The following is an 18,880-nucleotide window of genomic DNA, read 5'->3' as shown; positions in this document are numbered from 1 at the left end:
AACAAGCATACATGTGACCATCTTGTAGATGCATCTATCAAAACTATATAATATCTGAATGGTACACATGGAGGGTGAATTATACATTCCAGAAATGCAGGGGATTCAATTCTAACTTTATTATCTAATGGTCTAGTAATGAACTTACCATGAGAATATGCAACATAAGAGAATTTCTTAAATTGAAGAACCTTCTGGTTCTTCATTGAATGTTGTCACACCCCTTTTCTACCCCAAAAAAAGATATATCATGTTATGGATTGTGGGTTAAAGAGTTTTTCCAATTAAAGTGACAAAACTTGAATAGAGATTATTTTATTGTTCAGAGTCACCACTTGGAATTGATTTTTTGGGTGTTCCAAGTCACCTTTTGTTTGAATCCCTAGTCAAAGGAAGGTTTGACTCTATTATTATTGGTCTACGAAAACAAAGTACTGATAAGGAATTCTGTTGACCGGGAAGAAGGTGTAAGGCATTTCCCGAGTCCCGTGGTTCTAGCACGGCCGTTTTTATTGAATAATTGGCTTGAATTGATTTTGGATAAACTGTGCTTTATTTAATTTTTATGTTTTACCTTCCGCTTTTATTTCTTGATTATTAAAAATAAAATATCATAATCACACTACGTAAACGAATGCATGATCTAGATGAAATTTATTGCCTTAGTTATAACAGCGCTACACAAGCGAATCCGCAGTCATGACAAAGAATTATCAACACGTTATTACTTTTAGATAATTTACTACATTTGAGAAAGAAGAGAGAGAAAGAAAAATTAATGTTTGGAGTTTATTAAATGTCAACTACCGCGCTACGCAAGCGAATCCATGATTATAAGCAAGGGATTAATTAAATTAGAAATTAATTAAAGCTACTGAATATAGTACGAGGCTGTTGAATTAATTTATTGAATGTTGAACAATACGCTATGCAAGCGATTTCGCGAATAAAAAAAATTAAAGCGTCCCTACTAATTGCCTAGCACTTAAATTAATTATCAAGGGGGACTAAATTATTGGATTAGTTGTTAAAAAGAAAAAAAATAGCTTTTGACAAGTCAAAGTATTTAAAATTCAGGCAACCTGAAATTGTTAAGTATGTAAGAAATTGGGCCAGCAGGAATTATTTAAAAGAAATGGGCATGTTGTTGTTAAAACAATAGGAACCATTTTGCCAAATGAATTCTTTGGGCCTCTATATGAATTTTTAAGCCCAAAGCTCATACTTCTCTAGCTTAACACTAGAGCCCAACCATAATTTAAAATAATTTGAGCTCAAGTTTCCAACAAACACGGTCCAGTTATCAAACCATGCTTATATCCTTTAACCCTTTACTCTAAATAGGTTTTCTTTTCTTTTAATAATTAAGAAACACAAAAAATACTTGACATTATTATAAGAAACTAGAGAACAAGTCCAGAAGTACTTAGAATTTACCAAAAAACATATAGCAAGCAAACAACTCATGACATCTAAGAATGTAATCTAATATAACAACATAAAGGAAAGAAATTACTCATATGGAAAAAGTATCAAAATAGGATAATGATAAAATTCTTCTACAATTTAGTTGTAACCAAAAGAAAAGCTACTTCTATTACTACATAACCTCTTGTTTATTTGAAAATATATCACATCTTCTTTGAACCAACAGTATAGATTCCAACAATTGTTAAAAGAAAATAAAAATTAAGAGCCTAGAAACTCGCAACACACAATTATTAAAACAAACAGTAGGCTAGTGAGATACTATTTCAACTAATCTATAAAGGAAGATAGAAGTTTTAACTACTTATCCCCAATTTTACACACTTGATACATACATGCGGCATTTAAACATTTATTTCTTTATCAGGTCTCTTCAAGCATGCTCAAATAACAAGAACATGTTTATAGACATTGAAATCTGAATTACACTGATTAAAAATTACTTGAATGGCTGAAAATCAAACAATAGCAGAGATGGAACTCCGGAAGAACAAACTAGAGAATAACAGCAAACTAGCAAACTTCCAGCAGCGAAAACAGCAACCGAACAACAATCTTTTAAACCCGAAGTGACCCAGAAACTCAAATCAAAAGCTCACCGACTTAGGAATGGAAGAAAGAACTAACAAACTTTCAGTTTTTCAGCTCACTTTTCAATATTTAGCTGCTAATTTTTTATCAAAGTTATGTGTTTTCTTAGAGTGTAAAGGATGTTCCTCAATGTAAGATATAGTGTCTATGCTTAGTGTGACCTCTTTAAGTAGGAAAAATAAGTCCTTTTGGACAAATTTTGATTCACCAAAAATCTGTCCAAAAGGACTAACTTTTGTGTGCCAAAACAGTCATCTTTTCATCAAATTCTGACACAAAGCAGAGCAGTTGTGTTTTCCATCATGTTTAAATAGTAAAAGTAAATAACCATGTACTAAAACCCTTTTTAAATTTCAGCTTTTATCAATATAAACTCAAGCAATCAAACATAATCAAATCATGAAACTGACAAAGCAACAAAAGACTTCAATTGGAACTAAACTAAATATCCAATGAATTAGATTAGATAAGTCTGCTTTATGCAACTAAACAGAAACGACAATTGAAATTAGGAAACAATTGCCTAAAACATAACTTACAAGAACATTGGTAAGCTATTGAACAACAATTAATATTAACTTAAACAACGACTAACTAAACGACGATTCAGCGACAGTAAGATCAATTTGGTCGATGAAAAATTAATAAATAACTAGGCTAAACAGAGAAGACTAATCATCAATCACACTATCGATCAAAATGAACAAACAAAAACCAGAAACTAAGAGCAAAAATTCAGAAACTAAAAGAAAAATAAAAGGAGTTAGGGGTTGTACCAAACGAACCAAGTTGACTCTCCTCAAATCTCAAGGGCGATGCAAACCACAACAAATCGACCACCCGAGCACTATTTTCTGAATGCCATGTGTTGGGAAAAACAAGTTTCGGCATTATCGGGGTTAATTTCAAATCATGCCAAAGAGAAAATGGTGTTGGGGACCATGTTTATGCGTAGAATCTGAGTTTCAAGGGTTTTTTGGGTGGTGGAGCAGTGGCGCTATAATGGCAGTGGGGGTGGCTGCCGGTGGTGGTGAGGTTTTTTGGGGTCAAGACCAACATAGAATGATAGTTCGTGTGGAGCACTATACGTCTATGTAAGTATTTTATGAAGGAGAGGTCTAAAACTCGACAAATTTACAAAATAAAGTAAGCTAGGGTTTCGGATTTTGGTTTATTCGTGGAGTTTGGGAGGGGTTAAAGGGATTTGGTTGGGATAGGCAGAAAGAGGAGGAATAGGGGAGGAGATGGTGAAACTTTAGGGTTGATTGGAGGACGGCGGCCCTGGTGGGCGATTTTCGGCGGCAGCGACTGGCAGAGGAAGAAGAAGAGAGGAGAAGGGGTCTAGGGCTTGGGCATGTATGGAAATGAGGCCAAAAATCAGATTTCTAAAATTATATACCTCAAATGACATCAATTCTGGACCATTGGATCAAAGAAAATAGGTGGTCAGGATTTGATCTTGGTCACTTAGCCAAAATGACGTAGTTTCAATCTAAAACTACGTCGTTTAGACCATCTCCTGGGAGCCCCAATTGGACCGGATTAGTAGACTCTTTGGGCTCCTAATTTTTGGCCAATTTTGGTTCAATTTTAATTAAAATACACTAGTCCAATCCTTTAACCCCCATATTAAATTTTTTAACATAATCTAATTTAAAAGCCTAAAAATACACACATAAGAATTGTAAAAATTATAATGTAAAGAAAAAGTCAAGAGCAAAAATTAGGCATTTACGGCTGCCCCTCTTTTCTCGAGAACATGGAGAGTTTTTGTGCAAAGAAAAGTGAATGCCATGGCTAATTTTTGCTCAAATATCACTCCACTGAAAGCATTTTTTAAAGAATGGTGACTGATCCTTGCTTCCGAGGTTGCCTACATATCCTTGCTATAAAGGAATCAGGTCAGTGTAGTTCTAAGAAAATTCGATAGCGGGGACTACTAGAAACTGTTAAAACTGTTGTTGTTGTTGTTGTTGTTGTTACTATGACTCGCTTCTTACATCAAGAGAGAAAGAGAAGAGCACTACATATGTCTGCAAACTAAGAGTACAAAATTCCTATCTACGTGTCTTCTGGAGTCAAATCTTGATTCTTGACTTGCTCGCTTGTGTTGACCTTAGATTGGATCTTGATTCTCTTTGAAGAAAAGATTATGACTCAATCTCGATTGCCTGCTTTCTGGATCAGAATTTGAGAAGTTGTGTTGCCGACACGTTGTCAAAGTTAACTCCAAACTATCCTGTGATCGTCCTTCTGATGATAACTGAAATTTCAAGCTTCGATTGACATAACCTGTGCTCTGTAGCGACGCCTGCAAAACCATCAAAGATGAACAAAACAAACAAAATATTTCTATCCCAGTTTGAACTAAGAAAATTTTGTGAGTTATCAACAAAAGCTATAAACTATCTAATTTATTGAAAGACAGATAGAAACAGTAGTATAAACTAGATAAAAGAGATAAAATTTGGTAAGAATGATTGTGTAACCAAGGATCGGTACCATGTACTACTGAAAGAAAATGTAACCAGGGGCCGGTACCCTATCTTACTAGAAAGAAATAGAATCAGGCATTAGCACCATGTATTATTGATAAAGTGTTGAATCCCTCTAGGTGAAAAAGGTTCTACATGAATTAAACTCTATTAAACAACCTAAGCGAAGAGTACTTCTACCCTCTATTTTAAAAGGCAGAATTGGGACTCGTTCAGGGCTTTCCCGGGGCTGGAGCACTCGTAAAATGCCCCTAGGCTTATGTGTGGGGCTTAGTTCCATGAGACTTACGCCTCAGCTGTCAGGACTTATGCCCCATACCCAATGCCCGGTGTACTGGGCTTGCCTAATAAAACCTGATGCAATTGTGTGTAACTAACCTTGTAAATCCTCAAATTTTCTTAATAAATAGTTGACTATTCAAAATTTCTTTTTTCTTAATCATAAATCATTAAGTTAAGAGTATCTTATGTCATAACTAAAATAAAAATTATTGCACGTTATCCACTAAGACTACTACGATAGTAAATTTTAAATAGATCTTTCATTTAAAAGTATTTATCTATTAACTTCTGTTATGTCTTTATTATATAATAGTTGTAACGATCCGACTGGTCATTTTGCTATTTAGAACTCAGTTCCCCTAAATAAAACTTCCCGCGCTTGCTTTAACTAAGTAACGATCCGCGGGGATGGTTGGTTCGGGAATTGGAAGAATTTGGGTTGAAATATGCTTATTTGATTCCTTAAGATTTTCTTAAAAGGCTAAGTTTGACTTTGGTCAATATTTTTAGCAAACAGACCCGGATTCATGTTTTGACGGTCTCGGAGGGTTCGTAGGAAAATATGGGACCTGGGCGTATGCCCGGAATCAAATCCCGAGGTCCCTAGGCCGAGTAATGAATTTTTTATTAGAAATTGTTAAACTGAAATTCTAAGGGTTTAAAAAACTAAATAATAATTGATCACAAGGGTATCGGGCTCGTATGTTGGTTCCGGAGCCTGGTACAGGTCCAATATAACATTTAAGACTTGCCCGCAGAATTTGGTGTTAATCCGAGTAGTTTAAGTACGTTTCGGCTCGTTAGAGGAGAATTAAGTACTTGAAGTTCATAAGTTAGACTCAATTAATTTTAGGGGGTGATTCTTAGATTTAGCGTTGTTTCGGGTGTTCTGAAGGTTCGACCGGGCCCATTTCATGATTTCAGACTTGTCGGTATGTTCGGGCGGGGCCCGGGAGTCCCGACCGTCAATCGGACGAGGCTCGAGTGAAGCTGGAAAAGTTGCAAGGGGCTGAAGCAACTGGTATCTGTCATAACCGCACCTGCGGTTAGACAGCCGCAGGTGCGAGACTGTAGAAGCGGTCGCCCCCTCACAGATGCGGCCGAGTCAGGCCGGGCAAGAAACCGCAGAAGCGGCTTCAAGACGGCAGAAGCGGTCCTAGCCCGCTTGGCCCATTTCCGCAGATGCGGCCTCTTCCTCGCAGAAGCGGGACCGCAAATGCGAAAATCGCTGAAGCAGTGAGCTTCATTTAATACGGGTTCTAAGTCATTTTTCGCTACTTTTCACTCCTCCATTGGGTGATTATGGAGCTTTTGAGAGAAGACTTTCACATAGCATCTTGAGGTAAGTTTATCCCACCTATTCCTAGTTTAATACTTGTGTCTTAGGTGGATTAAACACTAGGATTAAGGTAAAATCATGGGGTTAGAGCAAAACCTAAGGTTTTCATAAATCATAGATTTTTCCACGATATTGGGTATGAAGCGAAGCAGAAATCATATATTATTGATCCTTAGGTTACAAAGAACAACTTTCTTCGAAAAATTTCGAAATCCGGGCACCTGGGCCCGGGGTCGGATTTTAGGAAACTTGTATTTAAGGTTGGAAAATTGCTTTAATAGTTAGGATATGATCTTATGAGCTTGTATTGACTAGTTCTTACCCCATTTAACTAGTTTTGGATCGTTCTGCGCCAAATTGAGAGTTCGGGATCGTTCTTGGTATTGGAAGTGCACTTTAGAGCGAGGTGAGTCTCCTTTCTAACCTTGTAAGAAGGAATTGTCCCATAGGAGTAATAATTATAAAATTTGCTACTAAATATGGGGGCTACGTACGCACTAGGTGACAAGAGTCTGTGCATAGCTACTATCATGTTAATTGTCCAGGTAGTTTAGGACCCGTGTCATACTATATTTGCAAATGTTATATGTCTTCTTGCTAATGTGATCATTTAGGATATGCTAGAGAATTGGAAATGAACATAAGTGAACATATGCTGTGTTGAACACTGGTATGTGTTTATTTGAATAGAAATGCACTTTCTTGTATTTTCTATTGATAATTGATATTTGTGGATCGGGTCGATCGCCTCGATAGAAATAGATGCATCTATGGTTCGCGCGATTCGACCCTCTGGCAGTCCACAGTTTCTTTTATGTTGGATCGGGCCGTCGACCTCGGCATAACGTGCGCATGATATTTATGTGAATTTATTATTGATGACCTGCCTAATACATGGCTTAAACTATGAAGGATTAACTGGGGTATTAAAATGACATGACTTAGAGATACTTATTTCAACTGTTATATATTGTGACCATCATGCCTGGCATAATATCATATTACAGTATTTGGCCCTAGTAGGTATCAAGTCAACTTCTCATCTCTACTTCTTCGAGATTAGACGAGATACTTACTGGGTACATATTGTTTATGTACTCATGCTACGTTTCTGTACTTAATTATACAGGTTCTGAGGCAGGTTCATCTGACTATCAGACCGGTGCGCATCCCTGATCATAGTCCGAGACTTCCACGGTGAGCTGCTTCCCTTCCTGTGCCGATCAGCAGCTGGATGGAGTCTTCCTCACTTTTGACTGTCTATTCTATTTTAGACAGTTGGATAGATGTATTATTTTGTATATTCTACTACTTTCACATAACTTGTGACACCAGGTCTTGGCACACACATTAGTAGACGTTTTCTTTTGGATTGTATAATTATTATTGAATGTTGCATATTATCACTTGCTTTTAATTGCAAATTAAGAAAAATGTTGTAATTGTTTAGGGTAAGTAAAATAAGAATTTACTAATACCTCCGCATTTGCTTGCCTGACAACGGTGTTGGGCGCCACCATGACCTATTATGAAAAAATGGGTCGTGACAACATGGTATCAGAGCACTAGGTTCACATAGGTCTCATAAGTCATGGGCAAACCTAATAGAGTCTTGCGGATCGGTACGGAGACATCTGTATTTATCTTCGAGAGGCTATAAGGTGTTAGGAAAACTACTCTTTATTTATTTCCTCTCGTGCAGTGGTTAGATACTAAATTTTCCTATTTTATTCTCTTACAGATAGTGAGGACACGTACGGCCGATGTTCCGGACCTGGGAGGAGCTGCTCCCCCCGTTGCTAGAGGCCGAGGCAGAGGCCAGGGGAGGGCACCGGCCTGAGGTAGGGGACGAGGGCATCCTAGAGCTGTTCTAGTAGCACCACCAACAGATCCTGCGGGAGATCCTATCATCGAGGAGTAGGGCAAGGTGCCCGCAGCTGACCCTACCCCGGCGGACTTTATGACAGCACCGGATTTTCAGGAGATCATGGGCCGTATGTTGCGATTCATGGATTCCATGACTCATGCTGGTTTATTTCCAACAGATCCAGCTACATCACAGGCAAGAAGGGGAGCACAGACCCCTACTACTCAGGTCCCTAGATATGCAGCTGTAGTGTATCAGACTTCGGGTGTACTACTCGCGGATGAGGCCCAGCTAGTGGCTGCAGTGGTGCCCCAACCCAGACCAGTTGCGGATGGCAACCCATAGAAGTTGTTGGATAGATGGACCAGACTTCACCCTCCTGTCTTCGGGGGTGAGCGTCATGAGGATGCCCAGGACTTCATAGACGGGTGCAAGGACAGACTGCACAACATGAGGATATTGGAGTCACATAGGGTTAACTTCACTACTTTTCAGCTAGAGGGTAGGGCTCGTAGATGGTGGCAGTCTTATGTTCTTGGGAGGTAGACAGGTTCCCCTCCCCTCACTTGGGGTCAGTTCACACAATTATTCTTGGATAGGTACATTCCACCCTCTAAGAGGGAAGATCTGTAGTATCAGTTTGAGCATCTGGAGCAAGGTCAGATGTCCGTGACCGATTATGAGGCAAGGTTTTCTGAGTTTTCTCATCACGCACTCATGATACTTCCCACTGATGCAGAGAGAGCGCAGAGATTTGTTGCGGGGTTGCACCCCGATATTCAGGCTAGCATGGACCAAGAGGTGGAGATGGGTACTGAGTATCAGCTAGTGGTAGAGATTGCTCGCAGGATTGAGGGATATCGCCAGAGGGGTAGAGAGAAAATTCAGTAGGACAAAAAGGGCCTAGTTTTTGGGAGAGTTCAGAGGTGCCCCAACTAGGGGTGGAGGTCACTTCGGGAGGGGTCAGCCCAGCAGACCCCCGTATTCAGCACCACCACCACCACCTCCCCGAGGTGCTCCAGTGAGACCATATTTCAGTGCGATGCCGGAGCGTTCTTACCGCCCACCAACTATTTAGGGTTCCTTCGGCGGGTATTCAGGTCCACAGGGTTCTTCTGATTCTTATTTCAGTGCTATGCCGGAGAATTCATACCGTCCACCGGCTATTCAGGCTTCTTCCAATGGGACCATCAGGGTCAGCCATCAGGGCAGCAGGTCGCCGCACCACGGGGTTGTTTCAAGTGCGGAGACCTTGGTCATATGAGGAGATACTACCCCAGGCTTTGAGGCAAGGCAGTACAGCAAGGTCAACAGCCTATGATTTCAGCACCGGCTACCCCGCCACCTAAAAGTGGAGGGCAGATTGGTAGGGGTCGTCCTATAGGTAGAGGCCAGGCAGGGAGAGGTCAGCTAGCTACTGCTCAGTCAGGTGGAGGCCAGCCAGTCAGTGCTCCAACCAGATTTTATGCCCTTCCAACTAGGCCAGATGCATTGGCCTTAGATGTCATCATCATAAGTATTATTTCCGTCTGCGGTAGGGATGCTTCAGTATTATTTGATCCAGCGTCTACAAATAAGTATGTGTCATCTTTGTTTGCTCGTCTTCTGGTTATTGCTCCTGATCCCTTGGGCACTCCTGTTCATGTGTCCACTCCTGTGGGCGATTATGTGGTTGTGGATCGGATCTATCGGTCCTATGTGGTCACATTCTTTGGTTTCGAGACTAGAGCAAATCTCATGTTGCTCGCTATGATCAATTTTGAGATCATCCTGGGCATGGATAGGTTATCTCTGTATCATACCGTCCTAGATTGCCATGCCAAGACTATTACTTAGGATGCCAGGGTTGCCAGGGTTGGAGTGGAAGGGTTCCACAGTTGATACGTCTAGCCGGGTTATCTCTTTCCTGAAGGCTCGGCATATGGTTGAGAAGGGGTGTTTGGCTTACTTGGCTTATGTTCAGGATACCACCGCAGGGTCTTGGACGATTGATTCAGTTCCAGTAGTTCGAGAGTTCGCCGATGTGTTTCCTTCTGATCTTCCTGGAATGCCACTGGATCATGATATTGATTTCTGTATTGATTTGGCTCCAGGCACCCAGCCTGTATCTATCCCACCGTACCATATGGCTCCGAAAGAGTTGAAGGAGTTGAAGGAGCAGCTTGAGGAGTTGTTAACAAAGGGCTTTGTTAGACCCAGTGTATCGCCTTGGGGTGCATCAGTGTTATTTGTGAAGAAGAAGGATGGGACTATGCGGATGTGCATTGATTACCGCCAGTTGAACAAAGTCACCATCAAGAACAAGTATCTGTTGGCTCGTATCGATGATTTGTTTGACCAGTTGCAGGGTATTAAGGTGGACCCCAAGAAGATTGAAGCAGTTCAGAGTTGGCCATGTCCTACTTGGGTGACCGAGATCAGGAGTTTCCTGAGGTTAGCAGGTTATTACAGACGATCTGTGCAGGACTTTTCATCTATTGCATCACCTCTGACTATATTGACCCAGAAGGGTGCTCCCTTTCGTTGGTCCGATGATTGTGAGGTGAGCTTTTAGAAGCTCAAGACAACCTTGACTACAGCACCAGTTCTTGTATTGCCTTCCGGTTCAGGGATGTATACGGTATATTGCGACGCTTCGCGCGTTGGATTAGGGTGTGTATTGATGCAGGAGGGGCGATTTATTGCATATGCTTCGTGTCAGCTAAAGATCCATGAGAAGAATTATCCGGTGCACGATTTGGAGTTGGCCGCGATAGTTCATGCTCTTAAGATATGGAGGCATTATCTGTATGGGGTATCATGTGAGGTTTATACTGATCATTGCAGCTTACAGCACTTGTTCAAGCAGAGGGATCTCAATTTGAGGCAGCGTAGATGGCTTGAGTTGCTGAAGGATTATGACATCACCATTATTTATCACCCGGGAAAGGCAAATATGGTCGCAGATGCCTTAAGCAGGAAAGCAGAGAGTATGGGTAGCTTGGCATTCATTCCAGCAGAGGAGAGACCACTAGCTTTGGACATCCAGTCCTTGGCTAACAGACTTGTGAGGTTGGATATTTTAGAGCCCAGCCGAGTTCTTGCGTGCATTTTTGCTCAATCTTCATTATTGGGGCAGATCAAGGCTCGGCAGTTCGATGATCCACATTTGGCAGTTCTCAGAGAGACAGTGCTTTAGGGTAGTGCCAAGGAGATTTCTATTGGCGAGGATGGTGTTTTGCGACTCCAAGGTTGCCTATGTGTTCCTAGTGGTGATGGTCTGAGGGAGAGGATACTAGAGAAGGCACACAGTTCGCGGTATTCCATTCATCCGTGTGCACGAAGATGTATCGTGACTTGAGGCAGCATTATTGGTGGCAGAGGATGAAGAAAGACATAGTGGAGTATGTGGCTAGGTGTTTGAATTGCCAGGAGGTCAAGTACGAGCACTAGAGCCGGGTGGCCTACTTCAGCAGATGCTTATACCATAGTGGAAGTGGGAGCGCATTACTATGGATTTCGTAGTTGGCTTGCCCCGGACCTTGCGAAAGTTTGATGCAGTGTGGGTCATCGTGGATAGGTTGACCAAGTCGGCATACTTTATACCGGTTGTGACTACTTACACTTCGGAGAGACTGGCTCAGATTTACATCCGGGAGATAGTCCGGTTGCACGGTGTGCCTATTTCCATCATATCAGATAGAGGCCCTCAATTAACTTCTCATTTCTAGAGAGTTGTTCAGGGTGAGTTGGGGACCCGTGTGGAGCTTAGCATAGCATTTCATCCACAGACCAATGGGCAGTCAGAGCGGACAGTCCAGATCTTGGATGACATGCTTAGAGCATGTGTGATTGACTTTGGAGGGCAGTGGGATCAGTTCTTGCCTTTGGCAGAGTTTGCTTACTACAACAGCTATCAATCCAACATTGAGATGGTTCTATTTGAGGCTTTATACGGTCGGCGGTGTCGTTCTCCTATCGGGTGGTTTGAGCCTGGTGAGGCTAAGTTATATGGTACATATTTGGTGCAGGATGCCTTGGACAAGGTAAAGTTGATTCAGGAGAGGCTTCGCACAGCTTAGTCCAGACAGAAGAGTTAAGCGAATCAGAAGGCGCGCGACATATCATTCATGGTTGGCGAGAAGGTCCTCTTGAAAGTCTCGCCAATGAAGGGTGTTATGAGGTTCGGAAAGAAGGGCAAGCTGAGCCCAAAGTTTATTGGCCCATTTGAGGTGTTGAGACGAGTTGGGAAGGTTTCTTACGAGCTTGCTTTACCCCCCCCCCAGTTTAATGGGAGTTCACCCAGTCTTTCACGTGTCTATGTTTCGGAGGTATCATGCCGAATTGTCCTGTGTATTGGACTTCAGTACTATTCAGTTGGATGAGAGCCTGAGTTACAAGGAGGAGTCAGTTGCCATTATTGAAAGACAGGATCGCCAGCTAAGATCCAAGAGGATTTCAGCGGTAAAGGTCTAGTGGAGGGGCCAACCGGTCGAGCAGGCGACCTGGGAGTCCGAGGAGGACATGCGGAGCAGATACCCACACTTATTCAGCACCTCAGGTACTTTTCTATGGTCGTTCGAGGACGAACATTTGTTTAAGATGTGGAGAATGCAACGATCTGACTGGTCATTTTGCTTTTTTAAAACCTCGTTCCCCTAAATAAAACTTCCCGCGCTTGCCTTAACTAAGTTACGGCCCGCGTGGATGGTCGGTTTGGGAATTGGAAGAATTTGGGTTGAAATATGCTCATTTGATTCCTTAAGATTTTCTTAAAAGGATAAGTTTGACTTTGGTCAACATTTTTAGCAAACAGAGCCGAAATTGTGTTTTGACGGTCCTGGAGGGTCCGTAGGAAAATATGGGACCTGGGCGTATGCCCGAAATTGAATCCCGAGGTCCTTAGGCCGAGTAATCAATTTTTTATTAGAAATTGTTAAACTGAAATTCTAAGGATTTAAAGAAACTAAATAATGATTGATCACATGGGTATTGGGCTTGTATGTTGGTTTCGGAGTCCGGTATAGGTCCAATATAACATTTAAGACTTGCCCGCAGAATTTGGTGTTAATCCGAGTAGTTTAAGTGCGTTTCGGCTCGTTAGAGGAGAATTAAGAACTTGAAGTTCATAAGTTTGATTCAATTGGTTTTAGGGGGTAATTCTTAGATTTAGCCTTTTTTCGGGTGTTCTGAAGTTTCGAGCGGGTCCGTTTCATGATTTCAAACTTGTCGGTATGTTCGAGCAGGGCTCGGGAGCCCCGAGCGTCAATCGAACCAGGCTCGAGTGAAGTTGGAAAAGTTGCAAGGGGCTGAAGCAACTGGTATCTGTCATAACCGCACCTGCAGTTAGACGGCCGCAGGTGCGAGAGCGCAGAAGCGGTCAGCCTCTCGCAGATGCGGTCGAGGCAGGCCAGGCTAGAAACCACAAAAGCGGCTTCAAGACCACATAAGTGGTCCCAGCCCGCTTGGACCATTTCCGCAAATGCGGCCTCTTCCTCGCAGAAGTGGGACTGCAGATGCGGTCCCCTGACCGCAGATGCGAAAATTACTGAAGCAGTGAGAGAAGAATTTTGAGAGAAGAATTTCACCTAGTATCATGAGGTAAGTTTATCCCACCTATTTCTAGTTTAATACTTGTGTCTTATGTGGATTAAACACTAGGATTAAGGTAAAATCATGGAGTTAGAGCAAAACCTAGGGTTTTGATAAAACTTAGATTTTTCCACGAAATTGGGTATGAAGCGAAGTAGAAATCATATATTATTGATCCTTAGGTTACAAAGAACAACTTTCTTCGAAAAATTTCGGAATCCGGGCACGTGGGTCTGGGGTCGGATTTTAGGAAACGTGTGTTTAAGGTTAGGAAATTTCTTTAATAGTTAGGATGTGATCTTATGAGCTTGTATTAACTAGTTCTTACCCCCATTTAACTAGTTTTGGATTGTTCGGCTCCAACTTGAGAGTTCGGGCTCGTTCTTGGTATTGGAAGTGCACTTTGGAGCAAGGTGAGTCTCCTTTCTAACCTTGTAAGAGGGAATTGTCCCCATAGGAGTAATAATTGTATAATTTGCTACTAAATGTGGGGGCAACATACGCACTAGGTGACGAGAGTCCATACGTAGCTACTATCATGTTAATTGTCCGGGTAGTTTAGGACTCGTGTCATGCTATATTTGCAAATGTTATATGTCTTCTTACTAATGTGATCATTTAGGATATGCTAGAGAATTGGAAATGAACATAAGTGAACATATGTTGTGTTGAACACTGGTATGAGTTTATTTGAATAGAAATGCGCCTTCTTGTATTTTTCTGTTGATAATTGATATTTGTGGATCGGGTCGATCGCCTCGGTAGAAATAGATGCATCTATGGTTCGCGTCATTCGACCCTCTAGCAGTGCACAGTTTCTTTTATGTTGGATCGGGTCGTCGACCTCGGCATAACGTGTGCATGATATTTATGTGAATTTATTATTGATGACCTGCCTGATGCATGGCTTAAATTGTAAAGGATTAACTGGGTATTAAAATGACATGACTTAGAGATACTTATTTCAACTGTTATATATTGTGACCATCATGCCTGGCATAACATCATATTATAGTATTTGGCCCTAGTAGGTATCAAGTTGACCTCTCGCCTCTACTTCTTCGAGATTAGATGGGATACTTACTGGGTACATATTGTTTATGTACTCATGATATGCTTCTGTACTTAATTGTATAGGTTCTGAGATAGGTCCATCTGACTATCAGACTGGTGCGCGTCCCTGATCATAGTCCGAGACTTCCATGATGAGCTGCTTCCCTTCTTGTGTCGATCAGCAGCTGGATGGAGTCTTCCTCACTTTTGACTGTCCATTCTGTTTCAGACAGTAGGATAGATGTATTATTTTGTATATCCTACTAGTTGTCCATAGCTTGTGACACTAGGTCTTGGCACACACATTAGTAGACGTTTTCTTTTGGATTGTATAATTATTATTGAATGCTGCATATTATCACCTGCTTTTAATTGAAAATTAAGAAAAATGTTGTAACTGTTTTGGGTAAGTAAAATAAGAATTTACTAATACTTCCGCGTGGGCTTGCCTGACAACGGTGTTGGGCGCCATCATGACCTATTATGGAAAAATGGGTCGTGACAATTGTCCATAATATTTTTATAGTTATATTCCTAAATATTATTTTTTCATATTTACGAGATATAATATTTATTAATTTAATAGCTCGGCATTAGCTAGTAACTATTTACAAATAATTAGGTATTATGGTATAATATGATGAATTATGTGTCACTTTACTAACTTTTTGAAACTTAAAAATAAAAGATGCTAGAGAATCATATTTAAATTATGAAATATGTTTTTATATAAATTTTCTTTCAAATAGAAAGCATATTAAATAAAAGTAGTATTTTAAGAAAATATCAAATTATAATATTTTCTTTCAAGATTCATTAGTCCTTAAGAGAAACATATAAATTTTGCAATGAATACATTACTTTTGATGTTTGAGTTGTAACGGCGTTGCAGCTGTCACGACCCCGGTTTGCCCTCCGTGAACCATCATGATGGAACCTAGTCCTATACGACTAGGTAAGCCTAAATTGCGGAAGATAAACCAAAGTGCGGAATAAAAACAAATTAAAACAGAATGAAGAGTGATAAAATATTGTTTAAAAGTGTCGCTCGACATACACAATATTTAACTCTCAAACCAATACATACTTCCAAGACCCGAAAACCCATGAATCACAAGTTAAGGATCACTACACAATCCTATAACTCCAGAATATCTAACAAGGAAAAGAAATACAGAAGGGCAAATGTTTAAAATCTAGAATAGAAAGGGACTCCTCGGTCTGCGGACGCGGCAGATGTACCTCGAAGTCTCTAGACCAGTCGCCTCGCCTCATGGGTGATAGGACTGAGTCGCAATACCTGGATCTGCACATGAAAAACATGCGCAGAAAAGGCATGAGTACACCACAGCGGTACTCAATAAGTGTCAAGCCTAACCTCGGTCGGGTAGTGACGAGGAAGGTCAGGGCCCTACTGAGATAAAATAAAGAATATAAGACATGACAACATAAGATAAGTAGTACAGTTGAAAACTAACGATAAGAATTTAATACAGAAAACAAGGAATTCAATAACTGAAACAGAGGCAAAAACAATCACAAGGAAATAACCAGGGATCTCTCAGTATCCCGAGGATCTCTTAGTACCCTCAATATATGTCAGGGATCTCTTGGTATCCCGAGGATCTCTCGGTATCCTCAATATATGCTAGGGATCTCTTGGTATCCCGAGGATCTCTCGATATCCTCAATATATGTTAGGGATCTCTTGGTATCCTCAATATGTGCTAGGGATCTCTTGGTATCCTCAATATACGTGTCAGGGATCTCTCGGTATCCCGCACCTCAGTTCAAATCATAAATACGTACAGGGGATCTCCCGGGATGTCGTCCCGTAGTCCCAAAGCAAAACACACAGCAGCAACACAAGAATACTCAATTATGCTCAATTTCGTATTAAGTAAACATGTAATTCTAATCTAACATGCTTCACATAAGTCAATTAAGGCAGTTTAAGCAACTAAACAATTAAGTCAATTAGACATGCTTTTTCTAAGCTAACAGCAGGTTAAAATTGCAAGTAAAATGAAACAGGAAAAGGAACAGAATTGAAATTACTTAAAGAAAACTGGATTTTCAACAATTAGCTCAAGTACGCACTCGTCACCTCACGTACAAGGCATTTCAAATATCAAATATACCGAATTCTAAGGGGAAGGTCCCCCACACAAGGTTAGACAAGTCATTTACCTCGAACCGGCTCAAAATCAACCCGAAACCATGCTCTTGCCATACGTACTCGACTCCAAATGGCCCAAATCTATTCAATTCAATTGCATTATGTAAATAACACTTCAAGTAACTGATTCTACAAAGAAATTCTAAGCTAATACGTGAAATTAGGTAAAATGACCAAAATGCCCCTTGAGGGCCACATCTCGGAATCGGGTAAAATTTATATTTTCAGAATCCCCACGCTCTCACAAGGTCATGAATACCAAAATTATTCAAATCTAAGGTCAAATTCCCCATCAAAAGTCGAATTTTAGGTCTAAAAACTTTCTTCCAACTTTTCCCCAATTTTTATCTCCAATCCGAAATTAAATGATAAATTCATATTTAGATCAATGGCTAAACCCTCGACTTTGAAATTTTATATCTGCCCAGGTAAATCCTTCTTCACGAATGCGGAAGGACCCTCGCGTTCGTGAAGCACAACTTCGCTTGGACCAGATTTCCTTCATCGTGAATGCGATGCCCGTGTCGCGAACGCGGTAGCAAACTTCTCCCTCCTACGCGAACGCGTAGGCATACGACCTCTCAGCTTCATGAACGCAGGACCATCATCGCGAATGCGAAGTGTTAAGCTTCCACCAGCCCCAGCTCCTCTTCGCGAACGCGAGACCCCACTCGCGAACGCGAAGAAGGAAACCAGAACTGGAGACCTGCTGCATTTTCTGCAATCCTCCAAGTCCAAAAATGACCCGTTGAGCATCCGAAACACACCCGAGGCCCCCGGGACCAAAACCAAACCTGCCAACCAATCCTAAAACATCATTAAAACTTGTTTCAACCTTCGAAACACTCAAAACAACATCAAAACACCTATTTTTCATCGGATTCAAGCCTAAAAATTCCAAAAACTCTAAAAATACGCTTTCGATCAAAAGGTCTATCAAACCTCGTCCGAATGACCTGAAATTTTGTACACACGTCACATTAAACACTATAGAGCTACCACAACTTCCGAAATTCCATTCCGACCCTCGGATCAAAATCTCACTATCGAACCGGAAACTTTAAAAATTCAACTTTCGGCATTTCAAGCCTAAATTAGTTACGGAGCTCCAAAACACAATCTGAACATGCCCCTAAGCCCAAAATCACCCAACGGAGCTAACAGAACCATCGGATTTCCATTCTGAGGTCGTCTTCACACTGCTCCCACTACAGTTAACTTTCCAACACTTAAGCTCTCATTTAGGGACTAAGTATCCCAAAACTCTCCGAAACTCAAAACCGAACATCCCGGCAAATCAAAATAGCAGAAATAAACTTGGGGAAAGCAGTTAATAGGGGATCGGGGCATAAATTCTTAAAATGACCGGTCGGGTTGTCACATCCTCCTACACTTAAACATTTGTTCATCCTCGAACGAGCATAGAGACATACCAGAAGTAGTGAAAAGATGAGGGTAATGGCTGCACATATCCTACTCGGTCTCCCAGGTCACCTCCTCGATCTGTTGGCCCCGCGACTGCACCTTTACTGATGCAATGTTCTTTGACCTCAGCTTTCTAACCTGCCTGCCCATTATTGCCACTGGCTCCTCAACATAGGATAGATCCTTGTCCAACTGGACTGAACTGAAATCCAACATGTGCAACGGATCACCGTGATACCTCCGGAGCATCGAAACATGAAATATCGGATGAACTCCGGCCAAGCTAGGAGGTAAGGCAAGCTCATAAGCAACCTCCCCAACGCATCTCAATATCTCAAACGGCCCAATAAACCTCGGACTCAACTTTCCCTTCTTCCCAAATCTCATAACTCCCTTCATAGGCGAAACCCGAAGCAGAACCCGCTCTTCAACCATATAGGAAACATCACAAACCTTCTGGTCCGCGTAACTCTTCTGTCTGGACTGGGCTGTATGGAGTCTATCATAAATCACCTTAACCTTCTCCAAAGCATCCTGAACTAAGTCTGTGCCCAATAATCTGGCCTCACCCAGCTCAAACCAACCCACCG

The 18,880-nt window shown here is 41.4% G+C and overlaps 1 protein-coding gene across 1 annotated transcript; it reads left to right on the top strand.

The window, feature by feature from the left end:
* Positions 1–9,899: 9,899 nt before the first annotated feature.
* On the top strand, positions 9,900–12,517 carry LOC138874656 (uncharacterized). Its single transcript, XM_070153429.1, has 6 exons — positions 9,900–10,250; positions 10,410–10,604; positions 10,764–11,231; positions 11,773–11,976; positions 12,073–12,087; positions 12,419–12,517. Exons 1-6 carry the CDS (start codon positions 9,900–9,902, stop codon positions 12,515–12,517), a joined length of 1,332 nt encoding a protein of 443 aa, XP_070009530.1.
* Positions 12,518–18,880: the final 6,363 nt, after the last annotated feature.

The sequence above is a fragment of the Nicotiana sylvestris genome, chromosome 8, assembly GCF_000393655.2.
Source record: "Nicotiana sylvestris chromosome 8, ASM39365v2, whole genome shotgun sequence".
Taxonomy (NCBI): domain Eukaryota; kingdom Viridiplantae; phylum Streptophyta; class Magnoliopsida; order Solanales; family Solanaceae; genus Nicotiana; species Nicotiana sylvestris.
This window is presented reverse-complemented; position numbering and strand designations above follow the sequence as displayed.